General features: G+C 38.9%; 1 protein-coding gene across 3 annotated transcripts in view; it reads left to right on the top strand.

Moving 5' to 3' along the window:
* The first annotated feature begins 22 nt into the window (after nucleotides 1-22).
* The window catches only part of LOC101154188 (V-type proton ATPase subunit S1-like protein), a 40,132-nt gene continuing 13,524 nt past the window's right edge, over nucleotides 23-26,630 (top strand). Inside the window, exons 1-6 of one of the 3 annotated variants that reach the window (XM_055386172.2) lie at nucleotides 23-714; nucleotides 2,310-2,361; nucleotides 16,884-16,935; nucleotides 24,866-24,906; nucleotides 25,153-25,211; nucleotides 25,992-26,227. In XM_055386172.2, coding sequence (XP_055242147.1) covers nucleotides 24,897-24,906; nucleotides 25,153-25,211; nucleotides 25,992-26,227 — 305 coding nt within the window. In that variant the 5' untranslated portion in view covers nucleotides 23-714; nucleotides 2,310-2,361; nucleotides 16,884-16,935; nucleotides 24,866-24,896. Of the gene's footprint in view, nucleotides 715-2,309; nucleotides 2,362-16,840; nucleotides 16,936-24,865; nucleotides 24,907-25,152; nucleotides 25,212-25,991; nucleotides 26,228-26,630 lie in introns of those variants that run through there. The other 2 variants (XM_055386173.2, XM_055386171.2) reach the window with 2 other exon arrangements.

Here is a 26,630-nt window from a genome sequence, read left to right on the forward strand (position 1 = left end):
AAGCCACTGCGAGGGGGACGCGGGGCTGGGCTGGGTGGAGCTAGGCCCGAGTGGGAAGGCGTCGCTGAGCTGAATCTTTGTGGAGTGGAGTGGGGCGAGAGTCCTCCGAGTAGTCTGGAAAATTAGACTTCTGAGCCTTAATTCATACTCATAAGCAGCTAGTAAATTGTAAAATATAGTGAAGCAATGTAGTGTAGTAACTAAAACCCCAAGCTTTGGAGCCAGATTGGGCCTTTAACCCTAAAGTTGCCGTTTATTTTGACTGGCGAGTCATTTACTTGTAGATTTATTTATTTTTATTTTTATTTTTTTCTGAGACAGGGTCTCACTCTGTCTTCTAGGCTGGAGTGCAGTGGTGCGATTTCGGCTCACTACAACCTCCGCCTCCCGGGTTCAAGCGATTGTCCCACCTCAGCCTCCTGAGTAGCTGGGATTACAGGCTTCCACCATCACGCCTGGCTAATTTTTGTATTTTCAGTAGAGAGGGGGTTTCACCGTGTTGGCCAGGCTGGTGTCGATCCTGACCTCGAGTGGTCCGCCCACCTCGGCCTCCCAATGTGCTGGGATTACAGGCGTGAGCCACCGCGCCTGGCCATTTAATTAACTCTTTAATACTGTTTCTCCTGTAAGATGAACTAGCTGTGAGAGGTTTCTGGGATATTGGTTCACTCAGCAAGGATGTTTAAAAATGCCTTCTATGTGCCAGACGCTGTTGTAGGTACCGGGAATATGGCGGTTAAATTAAGAGGGTGAAGGTTTCTGCTCTGATACAGTTTATATTGTAAATGTGAGAGGACAGACCAGATAGATAGATGTAAATTAAATAATTAAATAGATGATTTTTACATACTGTAGAGCTATAGAGAAAATATAGCTGGATGGGTGATAGTGACTTGGGGATGGGGGTGGCTACTCTGGATAGGGTAGTTTAAGGTGACATCTCTGCAGATGTAGAATGGGCTAGTGCTTTCTAAGAACTGAAAGATCAGTGAAGAAGGGGAGCATAGTGACTGAGGAGTAGTGTGGCATTAGATGGGGTCTGAGAGTTACACAGGAACATGTGGAGCCTGTAGGCCATGGTAAAGCCTTTTTCTACTCTTCTGGTGATTTAAAGCCATTGTAAAGTTTTGAGCATGGGAGTAGGTAGCAAAATAAGATTTATATTTTTATGGGGTTACTCTGGCTGTTGAGAGGAGAAAAAGACATGAATCTGGGAGGCCACTTGGGAAGGTATTGCAATAGTTCAGATGAGAGATGGTGATAGCTTGGACCCTCAGTGGAGATAGTAAAAAGTGGTTGGGTCAGATACACTGTTTGGTGGTAGAATGAACAGAATTTGCTCAGGACTGTAGGATGTGAGAGAGGAGTTAATTACAGCACTATGATTTTTGACCTCAGCACTTGGGTGAGTTGTAGAGTTGTGAGTTGTGAGTTGGGTGAGTTCTAAAGTGGGAAATAGAAGGAGAGGAGCAAATTTCAAAGGAGGAAATGAAGAGTTCTGGTTTGGATGTGTTAAGTTTGAACTGTCAAACATCCAGGGATGTGAAGTGGACAGTTGGATATATGATAAGAAGCTGAGGAGTAATCAATTAATAAATAGTATTAAAACTGTGGCTCTGGTTGAGATAGCTTAGGTGATGACTGTAGGTAGAACAGAGATTAGAGTCCTGAGCACACCAAAGTTTAGTGGTACAGAAGAGAAGGCAGGTGAAGCAAAACAGATGAAGAAAGAGTGGCCAATGTTACACTCTGTTCAAAGCCAAGTGAAGAAGGGAGTGAGAAAGTGTGAAAAGAGATAAGATGAGGACGGAGAATTGCCTTTTGGACTTGAAAATGTGGAGGTTACTGGTCACTTTGTCAAATGGGGACTCCATGGAGTACTGAAAGTGAAAGGCGATGGGATCAGAGTGAAGAGAATATGGGAGGGAAGGAAGTCTAGACAGCAACTGTAGACAATTTTTGAAAGACATTTTTTATGTGCAGAGAAATGGCACCCTATTTGGAGGGGAATGTGGAGTTGGAGGGTTTTATTTTTGAGATGGCAACTTTTATGACATTTTTGTATGCTGATCAGGTTGAGAAAATTAAAAATGGGTTATTCAGCAGAGAAAGGGGATAATTGCGGGAGCAACTCCTTAAGTAGACTAGAAGGGTTCCCAAGTGGAGGAGTTAACTGTAGGAACAATAACAGTTTATGTATGGTAGTAGAGTGACAGGTACAGCTGCAAGTAAATTGGAAGATTTGATGATAGGAAGTTGTGGAACTTCTTCACTTTTGACTTTTTCAATTTTTTCAATGAAATAAAAAGCAAGGCCATCAGTGAAGAGAAGGAGTGGGAGAAAAAGGTTTGAGGAGAGAAGGTAAGATGTGAAATCATCATCAATGATAACAATATAAGCATTAGATAGTATTTACTATGTGCCAGATTCTATTTTTGGCTTATATTTATTAACTCATTTTATTCTCATAAGGAATTTTACTGAGGGACAGATAAAGATAATTTTACTGAGGGATAGATATACAAAAACTGAGGCTTTGGTGAGTTTAACTTCCCCAAGATCACACATTTAGTAAGTGGTAGAAGTAAGATTTTAACCCAGGTAATCTGGTTTTAGAATCTTGTATATTTGACCCCTCTTATACTGCCTCCTGATCTAGAATGGTAGGAAAATGCATTGACAAGAAAATAGGTTTTTTGAGCAGTTCTGAGAGCCCATTTGAAATCTGTGTTTATGAAGTAACATCAGTGAGTTATGTGTATTTCTTCAGATTCACAAATACTGCATGTTTTCACTTATATGTGGAATCTAAAAATTTTGACCAGATAGAAGCAGTGAGTAGAATGGTGGGCGTGGGAGTTTGGGGGATCTGGGGAGCTGTTGGTCAAAGGATACAAAGGTTTAGTTTGACAGGAGGAGAAAATTTTCAAGAGACTTGTTGAATAACATGGTGACTCCAGTTGACCCACAAACAATATGGGTTTGAATTGTGTGGGTCCACATACAGGCAGATTTTCTTCTGCCTCTGACACCCTGAGAAAGCAAAAACTCCTCTTCCTCTTCCTCCTCCTCAGACTACTCAATGTGATGACCTTTATGATGATCCATTTCCATTTAATGAGTAGTAAATAAATTTTCTCTTCTTTCTAATTTTATTAACATTATTAACATTCATTTCTGTGGCTTAATTTATTGTAAGAATATGGTATGTAATACACGTAACATGAAATATGTGTTAATAGGCTGTTTATGTTATCAATAAGAGTTCCAGTCAACAGTAGGCTATTAGTAGTTAAGTTTTCGGAAAGTCGGAAGTTATACACAGATTTTCTACTGTGTGGGGAGGTCAGCATCCCTAACCCCCATGTTGTTCAAGGGTCAACGGTATAAATAACAAAGTTTATATTGAAAATTGCTAAAAGAATAGATTTTAAGTGTTCTCACCACAGAAAAATGATACAGAAGTATTTGAGGTAATGCATATGTTAGTTAGCTCTATTTAACCATTGTACAATGTATATATATATATTTAAAATATGTTGTACACCATAAATATACACAGATTTTGTTAAAGAATAAATAAGTTAAAAATAAATTAATATTTAAAAAAGATGGAGCCACACAAAAAGTGATTACTCAATGAAATTGTGTCACTGTCTCACACTGAAAGCATAAATCAACTCTGGATAAATTAAGGGCTTAAATATCAACAAGAAAACTTTGAAATTCTTAATAGAGAACAAAGGTGAATATCTTTTTGAACTTAGGAAAGGAAAATGTTTCTACACATGACAAGAATGATAAATTTGATCATATTAAAATTAAGACCCTCTATTCATCAAAAACATCTGAAAGAAAGTGAAAAGACAAGTTCCATACTGAGAATTGCTATTCATAGCCACAAAACTTACAAAGGATTAATATTTTAAAAAATTTCTGGCTGGGCGTGGTGGCTCACACCTGTAATCCCAGCACTTTGGGAGGCCGAGGCAGGGGGATCACGTGAGGTCAGGAATTCGAGACCAGCCTGGCCAACATGGTGAAACCCCCTCTCTACTGAAAATACAAAAATTAGCCGGGTGTGGTGGTGCATGCCTGTAATCCCAGTTACTCAGGAGGCTGAGGCAGGAAAATCGCTTGAACTGAGGAGGCAGAGGTTGCAGTGAGCCGAGATCGCTCCATTGCACTCCAGCCTGTGCAACAAAGTGAGACTCTGTCTCAAAAGAAACAAACAAAAAAATCCCTTCTACAGAATAATATAAAAGAACAAATAATACAGTGAGAAAACATGACAAAGGACAGGAATAGACCAGCCATGGTGGCTCACATCTGTAATCCTAGCACTTTCGGAGGCTGAGGCAGGTGGATCACTTGAGGTCAGGAGTTCGAGACCAGCCTGGCCAACATAGTGAAACCCCATCTCTTTACTAAAAATACAAAGAAAAAAAAAATTAGCTGGGCATGGTCGCATCTGCCTGTAATCCCAGCTACTCGGGAGGCTGAGGCAGGAGAATCGCTTGAACACGGGTGGCAGAGGTTGCAGTGAACCGAGATCACACTACTGCACTCTAGCCTGGGCAACAGAGCAAGACTCTGTCTCCAAAAAAAAAAAAAAAAGACATGAATAGGCATATCATAAAGAAGGAAACATGTATGACCCATAAATATTTGAAGAGGTATTCATCATGTCTGATTATGATATAAATATTAAACTTACTTGAAATTAGTTGGGGGAATACTTCCTCTTTTTCTGTTGTCTCTAAGTGTTCGTATAAAATTGGGATGATTTGTTCCTTGAAGGTTTAGTCAAACATCCTGTAAAACCATTGGGGCCTGGTGTTTTCTTTATGGGAAGATTATTAACCACAGCTTAAATCTCTTTAATAGTTAAAGAAATACTTGTAAAACTGTAGGTTTTTTTTTTTTTGAGTCAGATCTGGTAAGTCATTTTTCTAGGAATGTATCCATTTCATCTAAGTTTTCAAAATTATTTCATAAAGCTGTTATGACGTTCTATTATGGGTATGTATATATACCTATGTGTATATATATGTATATATTATATATTTGTGTTGGAAGGTTCCAAACTATGACTTCAGTTTCTTTAGTAGATGTAGTGCTATTCAGGTTATTTTTTCTTGAGTGAGCTTTGATGGTATGTGCCTTTCTGGGAATTTGTCCATTTCATCTAATTTGTCTAACTTATGGCATGAAGCTATTTGTAATATTCTCCTATTCTCTTTTTAATATCCATAGATTTATAGTGATTTCTCATCTTTCATTCCTGATTTTGGTGATTTGTGTCTTCTCTCTTTCCTCTCTTGTTTCTTGGTCAGTGTATTAGTCAAGTTTCTTCAGAAAAACAGAACCAACAGAATGTATACGCATGCACACGCATGCACACACACACGGAGGATTTATTATGAGAAACTGGCTCATGCAGTTGTGGAGGCTAAGAAGTCCCACAATCTGCTGTCTGCAAGCTGGAGACCAAAGATATCAGTTGTTTAATTCAGTCTGAGTTTGAAGGCCTGAGAACTGGGGCTGCTAACTGTGTAAATCTTAGTGCAAGGGCCAGATGAGTTGAGATGAGATGTCTGGGAGAAATAAGGGGCAAATTCCTTCTTCTGCCTTTTGTTCTGTTTCAAGCCCTCAGTGGACTGGATGATGTCTACATTGGAGAGGGCAATCTGCTTTACTGAGTCCCATGACTCAAATGCCAATCTTATCCAGAAACATCTTCACAGATACACCCAGAAATAATGTTGAATCTGGCCATCCCTAGGGCCAGTCAAGTTGATACACAGAATTAACCATCACAGTCAGCTAGAAGTCTAACAATCTTATTGATCTGTTCAAAGAACCAGCTTTTTGTTTCACTAATTTTCTGTTATTTTTATTTATTTATGTTACTTTTTTTCTTTCCTTCCTTTTTTTTTTCAGCATGAACTATCAAGCAATCTATTGGTTTTTTGTTTGTTTGTTTGTTTTCATGTCATTTGGCCTTTATTATTTACTTTCTTCTGCTTGTTTTGGACTTAGATTTGCTCTTTTTCTTTTTTTTTTTTTTTGGTTTATTAAAGTGGAAGCTTAGATATATATTTTTTAATTCTTTCTAATTTGGTCTTGAGGTCTCTCTCTGGAGAGTGGCTATAAAATGCATCCTTGCTGTGGTGGGACTCCCTGATGGTTACGGATGCTTACAATGTACATTTCATGGGACACTTCTTTATCCTGGGGGATGGATGGCCTAATGCCTAAGTGTCTGACCCTTGCCCAGGTGTCCCTTTCACATTATGCTTGTTTTACTGGCAGACACCCTGTGGTTCCTTGTTGGCCTGTGTCTAGTTTTTTCCTACCAAGATAGCCTTTCTCTAGGAGAGCCCTGACCAGGAAAGAAGTCTGGGTTTGTCAGCAGATGAAACACAGAGGAGGCAGCACAACAAAACACATCACATAACAGAAGCAGTTTGATTCCTTGACGGAGCCCAGAAAGAACAGGGCAGCACACCTTGCAGGGCCGTTTGGGACACACATGCTCAACCAGTGGGTGGGGGCAAGAGAGAGGCAGAGACAGAGGACTTGTGGGATTAAAGCATTTATTGGGGTCCAAAGTATTATCCAAGCAGGTTTCCCATGGGGAGTTTTCACTGGTGGGTTTAAAGCAAGCAGGCATGAGTTCTGTGGGGCCACGCTGTGACTGAGAGATGGTTACTGTGACATTTCTGTGCAGTCCGTGTGGGGTGTGGGGGTCAGTGGGGCATGTCCATGGGGCTGTATCTAGCTTCCCCATAGGGAGGTTGTCAACCGGAGGCAATTGTATCGGGGGCTATCTAGATCGACCACATTGAGGAATTGGGAAGAGGTAGAGAAATGGAAACTGTGTCAAGTGTGACTAAGCCCTGCTCTGGCATGAGAAAGTTCAACTTACATTCAGAATTGTTGCTGAGGTAACATAACATTATAGAATTCACTACAGTCATTGATTTGAAACCTTCAGTCTTTTCTAATATATTTAATGCTCTACATATCCCTGTAAGCACTGCTTGAGCTGCATGCCTCAGGTTTTGGTATGTTATGTTTTAGTTTTAATTCAATTCAAAATGTTTATTAATTTCTCTTTTGACTTCCTTTTGAACCATGGAATTAGAAGTATGTTACTTATTTTCAAATATTTGGGAATTTCCAAATATATGTGAATTTTCTATGCACATTTGAAAAGAGAGTATATTCTGCCGATGTTGGGTGGAGCATTCTATAAATATTAACTGGCCCAAGATGGTTGATAGAGCTATTCAGGTCTTCTGCATCCTGTATTCAGGATGATAGCGACATTAAGTGGAGGGAGGTGAGGATCATATTTGGATGGTGGATCATATTTGGATGTTGGATTATGGCTTTCAGTAATGAGCTTAATTATTACATTTTTATACATTTTAAAAATCCCACAAATAAGGCATGAACCAATGGTCAGAGTGTGTTGTGAGCCAAGGATTATGATTACTATTTCTCAGAAAAGAAAAAAAAAAGGGATTTAATTTTTGTTTCTTGGTGCGTTAAATTTTGAATTTTTCACTTTGTGATGAACTTATTACTTAATTTGGAACCGGAAAGGAGAAGGGACTATCCTTTGATATTGGACTCTAAAGTTCCCTAAAAGAGTCCCCCAAAAGAATCTGCTTGGAGTTAGAGGAAAAAAAACAAGACCCCAGGGCTGCAGACTGGTGAGCCAGCAGGAAAGTAGAGGAAGGTGAAGTCAGAGAGGTGGGCAGGGCCAACTTGTGTCCAAACTGTAGGCCGGGATAAGAGATTGGGGTTTTATTCCAACTGTAATGAGAAGCACTGGAGGGGTTAAAGTAAGAGAGTGACAAGATCAAATCTACATCTTAAAATGCTCACTGTGCTATAGAAGAACCATGACAGAGGGGCAAGGCCTCAGGTTATTTAAGGAGGGGGCTGCTGCAATAGTCCAGGTGAGAGGGAGTAGGTAGTAGTAACTTTGGAGGTGGAGAGATGTCATACTCTTCAGGATATATTTTGGAGTTAGGTCATGAACGAAAGAGCAAAAGAACTGACATCATCACTGTCACCATCACCACCATCACCTTTTCTAATATGTACTGAGTGTTATTTTGGTGCCAGACATAGGACTACTAAGCATTTCACATGCATAATATCTTTTAATCCTCAAAATAATCCCTATGTCGTAGGTGCTATTAGTCCCATTTTACAAAGAGAAAAGGTGACTTACAGAAGTTAACTTGATTAACTTCTTTGTTTGTTGGTTTTCAGATTAGTAATAAGGCAGAATTTTGATTTTTAAGTTTAGAAAAAATTTTAATGAATGTGAACTAAATAAGGCACAAAATAGATGGAAACAGAATAGACAAACATCGGGAAAACTAGAGAGTTATCATTAAGATTAAAGTATTTTTATTGTAAGTTTCAACCTGCTATCTTTGGGTTACTATAGAGTATATGAAAACCAAGAGACACCATCACTAGAGAATCCTATTTGGTAGCTCTTGCAATGTGGGGGGAGTGGGAGCAGGAAGGAGAACAATTTTCCCTCTTTTCTGTTATCTTCCAAGTAGAAGGAGTTTAATTAATAAACTGGTTTCTGTCTGTCACTTTACTCATCCCATGCCAGGTAAGGATGTGTGACATCTGCATCACATTTAGAAAGAGTAGTCTAGGCATGTTCCGCTTTTCCTTTTTGAGACCCAGCCTGACAACAGAGCATGCATTTCCCCTTTTTTCTTCCTAGGCAGGCCTTTTTCTCCCACCAACAGCCTAGTGCTGCCAGGATAGGCTGCCATGTCTGTCTTCTGCTGGGAGGTCTCAGTTACAATCCATTTTGCTCCTACTCTAAGCTTTCCTCCATTCTCTGTCCTGGCCTTGCACGCCAATAAAGGTGGCATTTGGGCCTCTGCTTGTCTTACTCCTTGTGCTATTTCTCATTTGGTTTAACATTTAGTTGGGGTAGAAAGGCATTTCTATTTGACTTCTCTCAGAGACACCCCACTCTCTGCAACCAAGAAGAAAGGTAGGTCTTCATATATTAGATCAGTTGATGAGGAGATTTAGGTCAAGAGTGATCGTGATTCTTAATAGCACCCTGGGCAGAGCTAGCCATTATGGGAGAAGAGCCAAAGGTTTTTACAATGTTGACGATGAATACTGGAACATTTAGGGGGGTTGGGAATGATTCCTAGTACTTTAGCTAGAAAAAGGGAGGCAGCAGTTGCTATGGAAATGTGACAAATTAAAATAACAGCTTTAAGTGAGCATGAAGAAGCAGTGAGGGTAAGACCGATGATTACGTGCTCTGTGTAACTACTCATGATGAATGTTGAGTGCTTCATTTTCCTGATTAAATTATTAAACACAATTTTTTCTTTATTCAAAATGAATGATATTTCTTTTTTTTTTTTTTTTTTGAGACGAAGTCTCGCTCTTGTCACCCAGGCTGGAGTGCAATGGCGTGATCTTGGCTCACTGCAACCTCCGCCTCCCAGGTTCAAGCCATTCTCCTGCCTCAGCCTCCCGAGTAGCTGGGATTACAGGCGCCACCACCATGCCCGGTTAATTTTTTGTATTTTTAGTAGATATGGGGTTTCACTATGTTGGCCAGGCTGGTCTCGAACTCCTGACCTCGTGATCCACCCACCTCGGCCTCCCAAAGTGGTGGGATTACAGGTGTGAGCCACTGCGCCCGGCCTGAATGAGATTTCTTATCCTCTCATTCTAGCTACTGCTTGGTGCAGTGGTTATTTCTTCTCACATCTATTCCAAGGTAGAACTAAAGAAATAAGTCTGTGTTGCCATTTGATCTTACTAATATTCATAGCTGATCTTTAAAATCTGGTTATTATAATTAAACCTCTGTGCAGGATCTAGGGGGAGTTTACAAAGCTGTTCTTTGTTGCTCTTTGTAAAATTCCTGGAAGGGAGGTATAATTTTAAGATGCATATTAAAAGTTATTCTCCAGGTGTTCTTGAGCTTGGCTGAGAACCAAGCAAAGGGAAATAAGCTTCTATTTCAGTAGAGACCTTTGAGTTCTAAGAAAAGAAAGATAATTTTTCTTACTAGGAAAAGAAAGATAATTTGTCTCACTGCAACGTGAGAAATGTGTTAGAATCTCCTTCCCTGGAGAGATTTCAGAACTGGGTAGATGGACCAGATCTGGGTTGTCTATGAGTTCAGTGGGGAAACAGTTGATCTTTGGTGATGGAGCATGGTAGAAGTGACTCTTGCAGCCCTTGCATTCCACAGTAAAATGAAAAATCATCAGGATTATTTCAAGATTATTCAAATATAATATGTAAATGAGTATAATATATAAATATAAAAATTCCTACCAAAATAAGCATGCAAAATGTCAGACACTTTATATTATTAAGACTTTGTCGCTTAAAGGGCTTTACTGTAAAACAATTTTTTCCTTTAAAAAAAAGAACGAGAGAAAAGGAAGGAAATAGAGGAAGAAAAAAGAAAAGAAGAAGAGGGGGTTCTGGGTTTGTACTGCTGTACAAAGGAGCAGAAGCAATTTTTCTATTGATTTAAAAATTGCTTTTTGATCTCGTTGGTTCTAGCAATCATTACTAATTATGAGGATAGCCAAAATGAATGACTCTGTAGCCAGTTCATAGATACAGCCATTTCGCATACTATGGAATAGTGTGCTCATGTGTGTGTGAATTTTAAAATTACTTAGATGGGTTTTAAGTTAGAATTCACAAACATATTTAATTATTTAGAAAATAATATCTTGGAGTTGTTACCAAGTAGTTGTATATAATACTCCTTTTGAAACTAAGTGTGCATGGCTGGGCGTGGTGGCTCATACCTGTAATCCCAGCACTTTGGGAGGCCGAGGCAGGTAGATCACCTGAGGTCAGGAGTTTGAGACCAGCCTGGCCAACATGGTGAAACCCCATCTCTAATAAAATTGCAAAAATGATCCAGGTGCAGTGGCTCACGCATGTAGAGTCCCAAGCTACTCAGGAGGCTGAGGCATGAGAATCGCTTGAACCAGGGAGGTGGAGATTGCAGTGAGCTGAGATCATGCCATTGCACTCCGGTCTGGGCAACACAGTGAGACTCCGTCTCAAAAAAAAAAAAAAAAAAAAAAAGGCAACTAAGTGTGCTGGCTAATTTATATCCAAATAATTCATTTTGCCCTTGTTATAAATGTGACTTCAAGGATAAGGCAACATCACATGGCACATATTCTCAACCTGAGTTTCATCTCAGTGTCTCTGTCAAGGTGGACACCACAGGTGCCTGGTGAGAGCATGTTTTGAGGCTAGTGGAGGCCTTTTCCTTTCCTGGGACCCAGGTCTGTGAGGCTCAAGCGTCTCTTCCTAGTCTTGCCTTGATTACCACACTAAAAGTGTCATTTAGCAAATCCTTCTAATAAAGGCTCTTTTGTACTTTAGGTAAAGAAACCCATATCAGAGTGTCTTGTCTGTTATATACCTACCACTTTGTCTCCTTCATTTAATCAGCCATTGCCTGGGGAAGAGGTGGGGCTGACCTCAAGAAAGGTCACTGGTTTGCTGGGTGAATATCCCAAAGGTGTTTACATTTCTGCATGTTACTGGGCTGGAAGGATTTTGGGGGCAAGGACTGTATTTTTCAGTTTGTATTCCTGGTAAAGAATCTAGCACGGTGACAGTCAGTATTTGTTGAATGCACAAATTTGTTTCGAGAGCAGGCCTCCTGTCTTAGTTTAGCTTGAGCAGCTCAGAACACAATTAAGTGCTATTAATCTGGCATATCATCTGTGTTCCAAGAAGTCAAAGGGAAACCTAAAATGAGAAACATGAACATTTAAATTAAAAGCACTTACAACTATTTAATGTACCATCCTGATTCTAATTAATGCAGAAGTTAATTTGATGAAAATTGGTAGAAATCATGGCAGCAGTTTTGCTCTGAAATTGATAAAGAGTTATACAGTACCTCCTGCTCCTTGGGGAATGGAGGGTGTTATGAACTGATGTAACCTGCATTTTGTCTGTTCCCATTTTCAAGTGGCAGAATTCTATGGAATACTTGAATTAATTGATTTTCCCATTATAGTTGCCTAAAGACTCAGGCCTTGGGAGTCATAACCATGTGGCACAAAGTGGGAATTAATTATGTGGCATTTTTTGATAGGATCATTCATTCATTCTGTATATTTTACTGAGCACCAACCTGGGCTCCAGGTATGTATCAGTCAAATAGACATAGTATCTGCCCTCATGGAGCGTGCCTTGTGATGAAGAAACAGCATCAATAAGTACACGAGAAAATAAATCTCTCAGTGCAAATTGTGATATATGTTATGATGAAAGTGAATAGAATACAGGGAGAGCTAGAGAGGTGTGAGGTGACTTCACAGAGAGAATAGTATGTGCAAGGTCACTTGGGTGCAATGGAGCTTGGCATGTTGAGGGTGCTGAGAAGCTGAGTGTGAGCCAGTGTGCCTGGAACATGTTCAGGATGAGGAGCTGGTGTTAAATGAGGCAAGAGAGACCAGCAGGGGCCACGCCATTGCTGGGCTTTGTAGGAGTTACATGGATTTGGATTTTGAATCACTATGCAAAGACCATTATAATTGATTTAAACATTTATGCAACTTTTGGTCTGAGAGCGTTGAATGAATAGAGACTGTGCACCTGTTAGTCTTCTTAAGGTAAATATTAGAATTCTTAAGTTAGATCCATTTTTGTTCCTGTGGGAACACAATTCTATATGGTCATATGTGATTATGGGAAGATAGATTTTTGATATTCAAATGTTCAGGTAACATATCATTTAGTTATATATAGTAAATCAAAAAATAAAGCAAACCCAAGTTGTGTCCAGTTGTAAAGAAGGCAGCATGGCTGTACAACTTCCTGTTCTCCTGTGGAGACAGTAGAGGGGAAATTTTCCATGTGCCTTTGCATTTTCTGCCTGTATTGTGAGCTAGTCCCTAACTGCTCTTTGTTCTGAATATCTTTTCTAGGATGTTTGTATAGGGAGAAGCCTTGAACGGTAGAAATCATGTCCCCTTTGTAGCAAAGGACAGGCTTGCTTATAGCACTGGAAAGTAGAGGTAGTGTTTCCCCTCAGAGCAAAGGGCAGATAGGTTTACTACTCACTATAAAAAAATTGGGGCTCCTTAAGCTCAGGGTTTCTCTCCTGAAATGAAGCCCACTGTGTGTGCAAGTATCCATCTGGGCCTACCTACATTACTCTGAGGGGAAGGGGAGCTGACCAAATATACTGATGCTTGTGTCACTTGCTGTGCGGTGAGTAATAAAGTCCTTTTCTCTGACCCAGGAGTCTGTGTCTTCTGTCAGCATCCATAAAACTGTCAGGCTAACTAGTTAGCTTCTAAGTGAATAAAATCTCAGACCCTTCACAGTTCTTCACAGAGGCTCCTCAGCAGTCCGAGCAGGAAGGTACAATGCCAGGCAGGTGACACCCTAGAGCTTTGCAGCCTCTAAGATGTCCAATGAGCATTTCTTGTCACTGTTTTTCTCCTCCAAAGTCACAGGATGAGCTGTTCTCAGACAGTCACATCTTAAGTGTGACTTCTAGTCTAAAATACATGTGTGAAACCTACTAGCTACTAATTATTATGCCTTGAATATTCTTAACCAAGTGGGAGAATGTTTCAACAACAGAAAGAATACTGTGTTACAATTTTAGGATCAGGACATAAAATAAAATCTATTAAAATGATACTTTATTTAAATTAAAAATATTGTGTGTGTGTCTGAAAATGTAACCCAAGCATATTTCCATGAAAGATTCTTTTTTTTTTTTTTTTTTGAGATGGAGTCTTGCTCTGTTGTCCAGGCTGGAGTGCAGTGGAATGGTCTTGGCTCACTGCAACCTCCGCCTCCTGGGTTCAAGCGATTCTCCTGCCCCAGCCTTCCGAGTAGCTGGGATTACAGGCACCTGCCACCATGCCTGGCTACTTTTTGTATTTTTAATAGAGACAGGGTTTCACCATGTTGGCCAGACTGGTCTCGAGCTCCTGTCCTCGTGATCCGCCCGCCTCGGCCTCCTAAATGCTGGGATTACAGGTGTGAGCCACTGTGCCCAGCCAAAAGATTATTATGTAATAACTACTAAGGGACTAACATTGTCCTTTCTCAGGGTTCACAGAACCATTATTGTCACAATGCAGGATCGTCATTGACTTGGGCTCTCACTTTCTCCTGACCAGGGCCTTGAGGAGTAGGCACTGCCACTGCTCCCATAAGAGAATACCAAGTACTGCTCTGGCAGCTGCAGGAGATGTTCTGTATCTTGCCTGTCCAATACAGGGGGCACTAGCCACAAGTGTCCACTGAACGCTTCAAATTTAACTTGTTTGAATTGAGATATAAGTAGCATGGTGGCTCATGCCTGTAATTCCAGCACTTTTGGAGGCTGAGGCAGGAGGACTGCTTGAGCCCAGGAGTTTGAGACTGGCCTAGGTAACATAACAAGACCCCCATCTCTACAAAATATAGAAATAAATAAATTTTTAAAATTATACGCTAGAGTTCAGATTTAGGGCAGGAAAAGAACGTAAAATGTTTCACTAATAATCCTTAAAATTGAGTATGTTTGAAATGATAGTATTTTAGACAGGTTAAATAAAAATACTGTTAAAATTAGTTTCACCTGTTTATTTTTACTTCTTTTTAATGTGACTAGAAAATTTTAAATTCCATATGTAGCTCTCATTCTATTTCTACTGAACAATGCTGTTCTAGATCCTTGCTACTCAAAGGGCGGTTCTCAGGCAAGCAGCATCACCATCATCATCATCTGGGAGCTGGTTAGGAATGTGGTATCCTACACCCCACTCCAGACCTACTGGGTCAAAATTTGCATTTTAACGGAATCTAATGTGATTTGTGTGCACTTTACACTTTGAGTAGCTGAGCTTCCCTAAGACTAGGACTGGCTGGTTTAGCAAACTAAAAATATAAGATGCCCAGTTAAACTTAATTTTCAAATAAACAATTAATACATTTTAAATATAGTATGTCCCAAATATTGCATGGAACATACTTATATTAAAATCATTTGTTATGTTTCTGACATTCCACTTTAACAGGTTATCCTATAGGTTATCTGTCAACATTACCTAAAACTAAACTTCTCTTATCAGACCTGCTTGTTACTTGAAATTCCACAGAATCAGGAAAAGAACAGAAAGAGAAAAGGAGAGGTGAAGAGTAGAAGCTGGGGGAAATGAAAACGGAGAAGAAAAGGGAGTATGAGGAGGCTGTAGGAATTAGATGGGGAACGGAAAGGCCACATTTAAGGCCAGCGACCCTTTTTATTTTACAATTTTTGTTAGCAACTTTCTTCCTTATTCCTGCATTCTCCCACTTCCTCTAGTCATTCTGCTTTATTCTCCTCTTCTTATTTTCTGTTGGGGTCCCCTGAACTATGTTGGAAGAAAGTGGTGTGTGAGAGGAATAGGAATGTCTGCTCAGCGCCAAGACCCCAGCTTTCCTATAGTCCATCATCTCTGAAATTTTACTTACAAATAGCCCTTTTCCGCTACCAGTACTTTGTCTTTAAGCCATCAAGGTTCCTAAGTGCCCCAAATGGTGACACTTGACACTTTCGTTTTGGAGGATTTTCTTTATTGTGGCATTTTAATTGTATTTTTAAAAAATGTAAAACAACTCTTAGGAATTTTGTCGTTTGTTTTGTTTTTCAGGCTTTTTAGGGGAGTGAGGTGAAAGGAGAGGCCAGCAGGGAAGGAATAACAATAGGCACTCTATTTAGCTAAGCATTGAGTTAAGAAGAGGCTTTCAAGGCCTGGCGCGGTCGTGGCTCACGCCTGTAATCCCAGCATTCTGGGGGGCCTAGGCGGGCAGACCACCTGAGGTCAGTAGTACGTGACCAGCCTGGCCAACATGGCGAAACCCCATCTCTACTAAAAATACAAAAATTAACTGGGCGTGGTGGTGCATGCCTGTAATCCCAGCTACTCGGGAGGTTGAGGCAAGAGAATCACTTGAACTCAGGAGGTTGAGGTTGCAGTGAGCCGAGATCGCGCCACTGCACTCCAGCCTGACAGAGCGAGACTGGCTTAAAAAAAAAAAAAAAAAAAGCCTTTCATCCATGATCCCATTTAATCTTCACAACAATTAAGTGTGCCTGCCCCCACTCTGCAGATGAGGAAACAAGGCTCCAGAGGGAAAATAACCTGCCTGGTGTCAGCTTGCTCACTGGTAAGCAGCTGGCCAGGCACTTCAGCTTCTGACTCCAAAGCCAGTGCTCCTCACCATTGCTATCCACACCTCTTGGCAAATGGAGCCTTATGAATTCAACAGGAAACTGTGAACTAGGACATATATGTAACTTTAGGGAAGTTCCCTAGATTTTTATTTATTCACTTGAAAAATATATGTAAAAATATATACTTCATAGATTTTGGGGAGAAATTCATAGCTTCCTGAAGTGTAGTATGAAATATATAATAGTATGACATATATGTAGTATGAAGTATATAAAATAGTCTTAAGAGTTATATGACAGTATCAAAACAATGCAAATTTCTAAAATGAGCTTAAGTGGCAAATATATTTTCTTTAAAAATTGGCTCCTTAATAATCTTTCCATGAGATGAATAATTAAAAACCTAAATATTTGTTTCACTCTATACTCTCAGCATTATCAGACCCCTCGCTTCCTCCCCTCACCATGGAATACATTCTGAGAAAGCTGCCCTGTTACTGGTTAAATATGCTGTCAGTCACATGGCATGAAAAGTACTGCCTCTGCTCTGTTTGCATTTATGAATTAACAGATGTGCTTGCTTTGAAGAAACTGATTCTTTTCTAGATGGGAAAAAAAATCTTGTTTAGTTTTTCACTGATTTTTTTAGGTATAGGACTTTCACTAACCTTGGACCATATATTTGCCAGGAAGAATGTAAGGTGAGTAACTGCACGTCTTTTAAAGCAATGTATTTGTGAACTTAAATGCAAGTATGAAATTAGGTGGCTCTGTAATTTCTTTATGCTGTTTCATATCGACATTTACTTGTGATTCAAAATGGATAGGCTAGATCATACAGGTAGCTACAAAAATTATTGACCAGAGTTTATGCTTGAGGTAAAAATATAAGCTTTTTTAATAAGAGGCAAGGGTTACTTGTTCAAAATATCCAAGAAACTTTTGTAGTATGTATCAAAGTATTTGTCTATGAGAAAATGACTCCTCAAATCAGTTTTCAGATTTCTTTTATACTTACAAGTGAATGTTAATTCCACAGTATCCCCTGCCATTATTATGTGAGAAAAGAGTAAGAAAAAAATTGAAAACCTCAGAAATATATATCCTGTCCTTAAAAGAAAAGGTGTTAAATTGTTTTAACTGTTAAGAGATGGCAATTAAATTCCTGTTTCTATTTCTGTTGTCCCTTTGGCTTCTTTATACATCATATAAGGAACACTTAGAGGTTTTTCTATAAAAAAGAATATTCAAAATCTGAATAGCAATTAAGGTATGTCATGTCCCCCACTGACTCATTGTGTGCCATCTCAACAAATGCTTCAGGGTATTTAGTGTGAACATAGCAGACAGCAGCAAGCAGGAGAATACGGCAAAACTCGGGTTAAAGACTCCTTAGTCCACAACTGATAAAATCTATACATATAGACATTAACAGTTTTTTTCTTCCATTGTTTCTGAGTCAATTGGTGCTTTCCTGCAGGTTCACTTTTGAATAGTGACTTATATTCTTTAGTGGTTAAAGCCTAGTTCTGTTTCCCCACCTGGGTTACAAAGAAATGCCTGATTTGTGTATTACACTAGTAAAATGTACACCAAGAATTAGAAAAATCCTAGTTCTGTTTTTAAGACAAAGTTAATGGGCTTAATTTTATCTTCAGAAACTTTAGATCTTAGAAATCACATAAGTCAATGATCATTTGAATCTAATATTATGGCTCATTAATTCATTATGAAGGAAACAACAGTTGTTGTTTTGTGTGTTCTTTCAATAATGGATCTGAAATTTAAAATATCTTTCAACTCCCTGGGGCTATTCAATATTCTGTCTGTAGGAAGGAGGATTGTATTTTAAGCTAGATACACGGTTTCTAAACATAGAGTGAGTAGGGGTCATTATTCTCACTTTGCACATTTCTTCCTCAAGTTGGGTTTATTCTTGATCCAAAAAGAAATCCTGTGTGACCTCCCATTTTCCACTTTGATTTCAGAGTATTTTCATCAATTTCTTAGTTCATTTGTGCATGCAACACATTTTAAAAATAATTGGTGCTTTTAAGTAGCAAGGCCCCATGCTAGATGCTGGGTCTACAATGGTGAGCACAACAGGGATAGTCCCTGGCCTCATGGACTAAGTCTAATAGGGAAGCCCGTGTTAATCAAATGATATACATTATTCCAAATAAACTTTGAAATGTGTTGTGAAAGAAAAGTATAGGAAGCAATGAGCACATACAACAGGGGGATTGGAACTTGCACAAGTTAGGGATTGTGTTCCTGAGGAAGTGACACTTACGCCATCATCTGGAGGAGATGTAGAAAATAACTAGGAGGATGGAGAACATTCCAGGTGGAGGGAACAGCAGGTGCTAAGGGAAAAATGGACCATGAAGTGTTCAAGGAACTGAATAATGCTAGAGTAGCGGAAGCAGAGAGAGAAGGGAAGAGGTGAAATAAGGCAAGCACAGCTGGCAGGCCGAAGTCTGCCTGGGTAATGTCTGGGTATTCATGCCTCTTTCATATATTGTATTCAGTTACGTTTTAACCTGTACTACAAAGTCTGGAGTTTAGGTAGGTTAGATGATTTGGCTAAAGCATATCTCTATTATAATTTCATTATTACTTGGATGGGAACCTCACTTTTGTTGCTCAGGAAATTAAACTTGTACTCACAAGAGACTTAATATAAACCGTAATGCTAATTTATAAATTTCTAAAGGAAGACATCTTTTTAAAAAATTAAAATAGAAAAATTTATCAAAGTAATACATGTACATGGTTTCAAAAAATCAAAAGGTGACAAGACACACATTAAAGGAAAAATTGTCTTCTAGTTACTTCTATAGGCAAACATTTTCAAATTTTTAGTTGTTTCTTCTGTTGGCCACTGCTTGTATTAGTCATCTTTTTTCTAGAAACAAAACAACCCCTACATTGCAGAAGTTTGCAGCCTCAAACATTTCTTTCTTGCTCCTCTTACTTCTGACAGCTACAGGTGGGCTGCTGTGACCCTGCTTTAGCTCTGTTTCCACTTCTCATTCCAAGTCCCAGACTGAAAGAGCAGCCCCTATTTGGGCATGCCATTCTTATGGCAGAGGGAGTGGGGCAAGAGATGGCAGGCACATGCAGACACTCGCAACTTCTGCAGAACTGCCACACTGTTGCTTCTGCCCATATTCCATTGGTCTAATTAAGATGTATAGCTGAAACTGGAGGGTTCCGTGACCCCCCTTGCAGGACATGCAACAGGGGTGTGGTGCATCTGTTTGGCCACTGCCACATGTGCTCAAACCTTTTACAAGAAGGGGAGCATGCAGATGGGCAGGTGCAGGAACCAGGGCAAGTGATTTTGGGTTCTGGCCTCATGGTAGCATCTAGGGTTGGGTTCCTGTGACTCTCAAAGCCCCAGTGGGTGTGCTACAGTGCTCTTTTAGCTCTGCCATCTTCAGACAGCTTAAGTGTTAACCAGCTTAGTGCCCTCTTGGACCCCGGGTTTTTGTTTGGCATCCAGGAAGAATCAGGTCACACAGGGCTGGAAGGATGGTGAATGTGGGGGTTATACTGAGTGGTGGAGGTGGCTTTCAGCAGGCTGGATGGGGAGCTGGAAAGGTGATGGATGGGGGATGATCTTCCCCTGGAGTTTGGCTGTTCAGCAGCTGATCTCCTCTCTGACTGTCCCCAGCCAAACTCCTCTAGATGTTCAGATGCTGCTTCTCGTCTCTCCTTCTCTGTCATGCTGTTCTGCTGCTTTTCTGTTCACCTGTTCATCTGCTCATCTGCTTGTGGAGCCTGGGGTTTGGGATTTATATGGGTACTGGATAGGGGGCCCTGGTGGGCCAAAAGGCAACATTGGGGTGCAGAAACAGGAATGCCTGTTCCCATTTAGGGCCATGGGTTTCCAGGCTTAAGGGTGGGGCCTTTGCCAGGAACTGCCCCCTTCTATCCAGTATTTCCTCGTCTGCTGTTCATATAATAGCTAAGCCTGATGATGGGGCAGGAAGTATTTTCCACCCACAGGGAGGAACTGCAAGTCATATGCCCTAGGGGGATGCAAAATCCTCTCCCAGAGAAGGAAGCAAAGACTGGGTAACAATCATACAATTCACCATACTGCCATAATATCAAAATAATATGCATAGGTGATTTCTCCATTTATACGTTAGATTTTATAACAAGTTCCTTTATTATTGACAAAGTTCCTGTCTTCAATGTCCTCATCTTTCTTTCCTCCACCCCCCATCCCTCCAATATAGTTACATTACTACTTTCAGTTCATCAGTGCTTGCATCAATATGACTATGTATATTGTTCACAGACAAGCTAGTTAGTAGAGTGTAATTTTGTTTCTTTCTTTCTTTCTTTTTTTTTTTTGGGCAACGTTTCTTTTTCCCTTGAGTTAAAAATGGCCTTTTTGTAGTTGCAATTTCAAAACATGCATAGTCTTAATTCTTTTCACATATTCTTTCCTCTAATATATAATGGTCTCTCAAATTCCCCTTTCACTTAGAGATCTCTCTGTAGGTCTTCCTTTTATTGTCCTCTTGCTCCAATCTGGATTGATTCTATGTCTGATGTACAATGGGTAGTCTTAGGTTTTGCTTCACCACTCTTCTTGTGAGATCTGCTGTTTATGACAGCCTGTGCTTTCTCTTTGTTGGCTTTTGCCCTTACGTTGTGGGAGCATGTCCTCCATTAGCTTCTGTGAAGGGGTGAGAGAGGTGCATTGGCTGAATACTTGCATGATTCTTGTTTTTTACTTCTGCAAGCTTAATAGGACATTTTCTTTATCCTTAGCTCCAAAATGATACAAGTACCTTAGCTCACAAAAATGAACTCAAAATGGATCACAGACCTAAGTGTAAAAGTTAAAATTTAAAAACTAGGAGAAACACAAGAGAAAATCTTGGTGACCTTGTTGGGCAAATATTTCTTTTAGACACAAAAACATAGGCCATAACAGAGAAAAAGAATACATTGGACTTTATGAAAATTAGAACTATTGATCTTTGAAAAAACACCATTAAGAAAATGAAAAAGGAAGACAGAATGCAATAAAATATTTCCGGTGTGTATCTCTGACACAGGACTTGCATCCAGAACATGTAAAGAGCACTTATGGAGGTCAGTGAATTTAATTTTTAAAATGAGCTAAAGATTTAAGCACACTTCACAAAAGAAACTATATGAATGCTCTATAGGCATAAGAAAAGATGCTCAGCATCATTAATCACCAGATAAATGGATATTAAAATTAAACAGAGAAAATGTGGCACATATACACCATGGAATACTATGCAGCCATAAAAAATGATGAGTTCATGTCCTTTGTAGGGACATGGATGAAATTGGAAATCATCATTCTCAGTAAACTATCGCAAGAACAAAAAACCAAACACCGCATATTCTCACTCATAGGTGGGAATTGAACAATGAGAACACATGGACACAGGAAAGGGAACATCACACTCTGGGGACTGTTGTGGGGTGGGGGGAGGGGGAGGGATAGCATTAGGAGATATACCTAATGCTAAATGACAAGTTAATGGGTGCAGCACACCAGCGTGGCACATGTATACATATGTAATCTGCACATTGTGCACATGTACCCTAAAACTTTATAATAATAATAAAAAAATAAAATAAAATAAAATTAAACTTAGCTAGCAACCCACACCCATTGGAATGGTTAAAATTAAATAGATTGATGATACCAAATGTTAGCAAGAATGTTGAACAACAGGGAAGCCAAAATTGATTGACAGCTTTTCTAAAAAAGTTACTTCTATTATGTGACTTGGTCATTCTATTCCTGTTTATTTATTCAAGAGAAACAAAAACATATTCATACAAACTCCTATACATTAATGTTCTTAAATCTTTATAGTAGCTCCAAACCGGAATCACCCCAAATATTCATGAATGTGTGCACAGACAGATAAAGTATGGCATATCCATACAATGAAATATTTCTTAACACTAAAGCAGAATGAACTACTGACATATGCAACAACAAGCATGAATTTCAAAGTCATTACGATAAGACGGAAAGAAGCCAAATGCTAAGGAATATGTATGATTCCATTTATACGCAATTGTAGAAAATGCTAACTAGGCTGGGTGTGGTGGCTCACACCTGTAATCCCAGCATTTTGGGAGGCCGAAGCGGGCGGATCACCTGAGGTCGAGAGTTTGAGACCAGCCTGATCAACATGGAGAAACCCTGTCTCTACTAAAAAACACAAAATTAGCCAGGCGTGGTGGTGCATGCCTTTAATCCCGGCTACTTGGGAGGCTGAGGCAGGAGAATCGCTTGAACCCAGGAGGTGGAGGTTGTGGTGAGCCGAGATCACGCCATTGCACTCCAGCCTGGGCAACAAGAGCAAAACTCCATCTCAAAAAAGAAAAAAGAAAAAAGAAAATGCTAACTAATCTAAAGTGACAGAAGCAAGTCTGTAGTTGCCTGGGGTTGAGGGTGGAGGGAACAACTCTTAGCCGCAGAAATGCAAGCGGAAACTCTTTTGGGTGTTGTAAGTATTCTGTATTGTTATTATGGCAGTGGTGTCATGGGTATGTGCCTGTGCCAAAACTCATATAATTGTATAATTTGCATGAATGCAATTTACTGTACATAAATTATATACCTCAATAAAGTTGATGAAAATTAATGAATTGCATGCATGCATAAATTTATTAATAGCAACTAGTAGACATCATGGTCACCAATTTGTCATCTTCAGAAATTCTCATTAGATAATAGGGATCATATTACAGAGAGAATGGTGCATTTAATTTGTAATTGGTTCCATATAATTAATTCTAAAGCACTTTACTATGATACAGATTTAGTAACTCTTCAGCTACAATTATGTTTTATATACATATCATGTAATATATATCTTTCTCTAATTATAAAAATGTTGAGTTTATATGGTAGTGACATATAGAGACCTTATATCACAGGAATTGTTAAGTATAGAGTTTGATTTGCATTCTCATATACTGTAGGTAAAACTTATGGAAAACCTAAAATATGCAATAAACAAACTGTTAAATCCTTAGGACATTTATGACAAAACTGGAGATTTAAACACTAATTTTATGTTAAATAATTATCAGTATTTTCTAGATGTAATTGTGCTGTTATTTTTAAAAGTTCTTATCTTTTAGAGATATATACTGAAATGATATAATTTTTGATATTTTATTCAAACTAATATCACACGGGGGAAGAGGGTGCGCTTGTAGGTGAAACAAGATTGGTTATAACCTGATAATTACTAAAGCTGAATGATGGGTCCAGGTACATGGGGGCTTATTATATTTTTCTGTTTATATTTGTGTATGTTTGAAATATCCTGTAATAAAAAATGTGTATATCTTCTAACTTAGAAATTTCACTTCAAGGAATTTATCTTAAGGAACTTCTCATGGGTGTGAACAAACAATCCACAGTAATGTTCAATGCAGTATAGTTATAATGCTAATAAAATTGAAAACAAATACTTAAGAGTAGAAATTTGGTTAAATATATTATGATACATTTTAATGATATAATACCACATACATTAAAATGTGTCAAAAGTATATAATTACATGGAAAATATTTGTGATATAGTTTTAATAAAAAATTGAAACTCTAAAACAGTATGCCCACAAAAATCCATTTTTAAACTGTAAAAAGTAAATTATATACATATGTGCTGTGTGTGTGTGTGTTTGTATGCATATAGAGAGGATATATACACACACAAACACAAGGATATATATAATAATTTATATGCTCATAAGTTTCCAATATAACTTTTTGGTAATTGAGTCAGTCTTTTTTTTGAAAGGCTGGATGTTTTGGCTTTGATAGGTTAACAATGCAATGTAGTATAAAATTTCACTGTAAAATGTTTTATATGCTTTATTACTTTGTTGTTTTATATTTGTTATTGGTTAAACCTTAGCGTGTAGCACATTGCTTGGCACATAGTAGGCCCCCCCATAATATTATTCAATGAATAAGAATCAGGTTTGATTTAAAATCATTTTTCTGGCTGGGCATGATGGCTCACACCTGTAACTGCAGCACTTGGGGAGGCTGAGGTGGGTGGATCACCTGAGGTCAGGACTTCAAGAGCAGCCTGGCCAAGATGGTGAAACCCCATCTCTACAAAAAATACAAGAATTAATAGGGTGTGGTGGTGCATGCCTGTAATCCCAGCTACTCCGGAGGTTGAGGCGGGAGAATCACTTGAACCCAGGAGGCAGAGGTTACAGGGAGCCGAGATCACACCACTGGACTCCAGCTTGGGTGACAGAGTGAGACTCCATCTCAAATAAAATAAAATAAAATAAAAATAAATAAAATAATTTTTCTTTCTAAAATTTTTCTTTATTTTTCATTTTTTTTTGAAGAACATATGTTACTTTCTCTCTCTGTTAAATGCAGAGACAGCAGGGGAGAGACATATTACTTTTTAAATGGGAAATTCACTATTAAGAAATGAACAGTTTTGGCAGGCTGTTTCTGCTCCTCTATTCTGAGATGTAATAAAGTGAAATATACTTCTTAAAATTTCGTGTAACATCTAAATTATGGATATTTATTCAGCATCTTTTAATTTTTTTGTTTTTTTCTAATTTCAGTTCTCCAACATCTTCAAATAAAGAAGTGGTTATGAGGAATGGTAAGACTCCAGTTGCCCACATGATTCCTTGTGGGGTGGAGAAGGGCTTTTTCTGTGATAGAATTCCCTGACCAGTGGTGTCTGTACCAGGAGTCACTCATGTGAAATCTTTTATACTAGTGCATCATAAATTATGAGCCAAAAGGGGCTCAAGCTTGATATATGTGACAGTGCTTATCATTGCCCCCAATTACATTAATAAATGACATTTAGCATTTGGTAACCACATCATCATTTATTTGACAGATCAGAATAATGGAGATATGAAACCATTCCAGAATTTCACAACAATACCAATCACACAGGTATGGCTATGTCAGGAAACCAGATTGTAATCTAGCTCTAAAAAACTTAAAAACACATTTCAATCATGTCTGTGCTCTGTGAAAATATAAATAATAATTGTATTAATAAGTAACATTTTTGCTTCAAATTTGGGTGGGGAAACGTATTGTGGAATCTCTTCTTTGTAAAAGTCAACTTTTATTTTGGATACAGAGGGTCCATGTGCAGATTTGTTACGTGAGAATAGTGCATAATGCTGGGGTTTGCGGTATGAATCCCATCACCCTGATAGTGAGTATAGTATCCCATAGGTGGTTTTTTAACCCACTCCACTCCCTCCATCCTCCAGTCATCCACAGTTTTGATGGTTTGCATATTTATGTCCATGTGTACTCAATGCTTAGCTCCCACTTATAAGTGAGAACATGTGGTATTTGGTTTTCTGTTTGTTATGGAATCTTATAGTTGAGAAAAACCTAAAATACTTAATTTTACTTGCTCTCTTATATTTTCATTACAATATTCAGCTTCACTTTTGTTGCTATAATAATAATAATCTTTAGTTACTGATAAGCTTAAGTTGCTGCTCTCTATTAACTAATTTTTCTTTTATCTGTATTTACACTAGAGTAATTGGTGCAAATTTCTTTCTTTGTATTGTACATTTTGTGGGTTTTAATAAATGTATAATGGCATGTATTTATCATTACAGGATGTGAATTAGCTCTTTCATTTCTAGGAAGCCTTTTGTAACACAGACACAAATTCATCTCTTATGTTCTTTTTATTTGGTTAATTAGGCTCTCAACTACAATCTGATCAAAGAAGGGCATTTAGAAAAAGAACCTTGGAATGCATTCAGCCATCATGGCCCAGTTAATGTCTCCATCAGTGGAATTCCTTGCATTCTCTTCTGGGCCAAAAGAATAATGATTAAATTTAAGAATCAAACCTGGCTGGACCTTACAGACGAGCCATTTGGTCAGAAGGTAACTGTGGACCCTGACAACTCAAACTGCAGTGAAGAAAGTGCTAGGTAAGTTGATCTCTCAGTTTGAGGAAGCCCCTAGGGCTATTGCATTCTGTTAACTCTGCATTCAACTTTTTTTGTCATTTCAGAAAAAAAAAGTAGGCTCCTTTGTATAGGACCCTGACACACATCTTTGAGGAAGTATTTACTGTCTAAAATAAAGGAACAAGTCAGAAGTTAACTTCAAAAATTGTTGGCTGGGCATGGTGGCTCACGCCTGTAATCCCAGCACTTCGGGAGGCCGAGGGAGTGGATCACCTGAGGTCAGGAGTTGGAGACAAGCCTGGCCAACATGGTGAAACCTCGTCTCTACTAAAATACAAAAATTAGCCGGGCGTGGTGGCAGGTGCCTGTAATCCCAGCTACTCAGGAGGCTGAGGCAGGAGAATTGCTTAAACCTGGGAGGTGG

Source organism: Gorilla gorilla, chromosome 4 (assembly GCF_029281585.2).
Source record: "Gorilla gorilla gorilla isolate KB3781 chromosome 4, NHGRI_mGorGor1-v2.1_pri, whole genome shotgun sequence".
NCBI classification, from domain to species: Eukaryota; Metazoa; Chordata; class Mammalia; order Primates; family Hominidae; genus Gorilla; species Gorilla gorilla.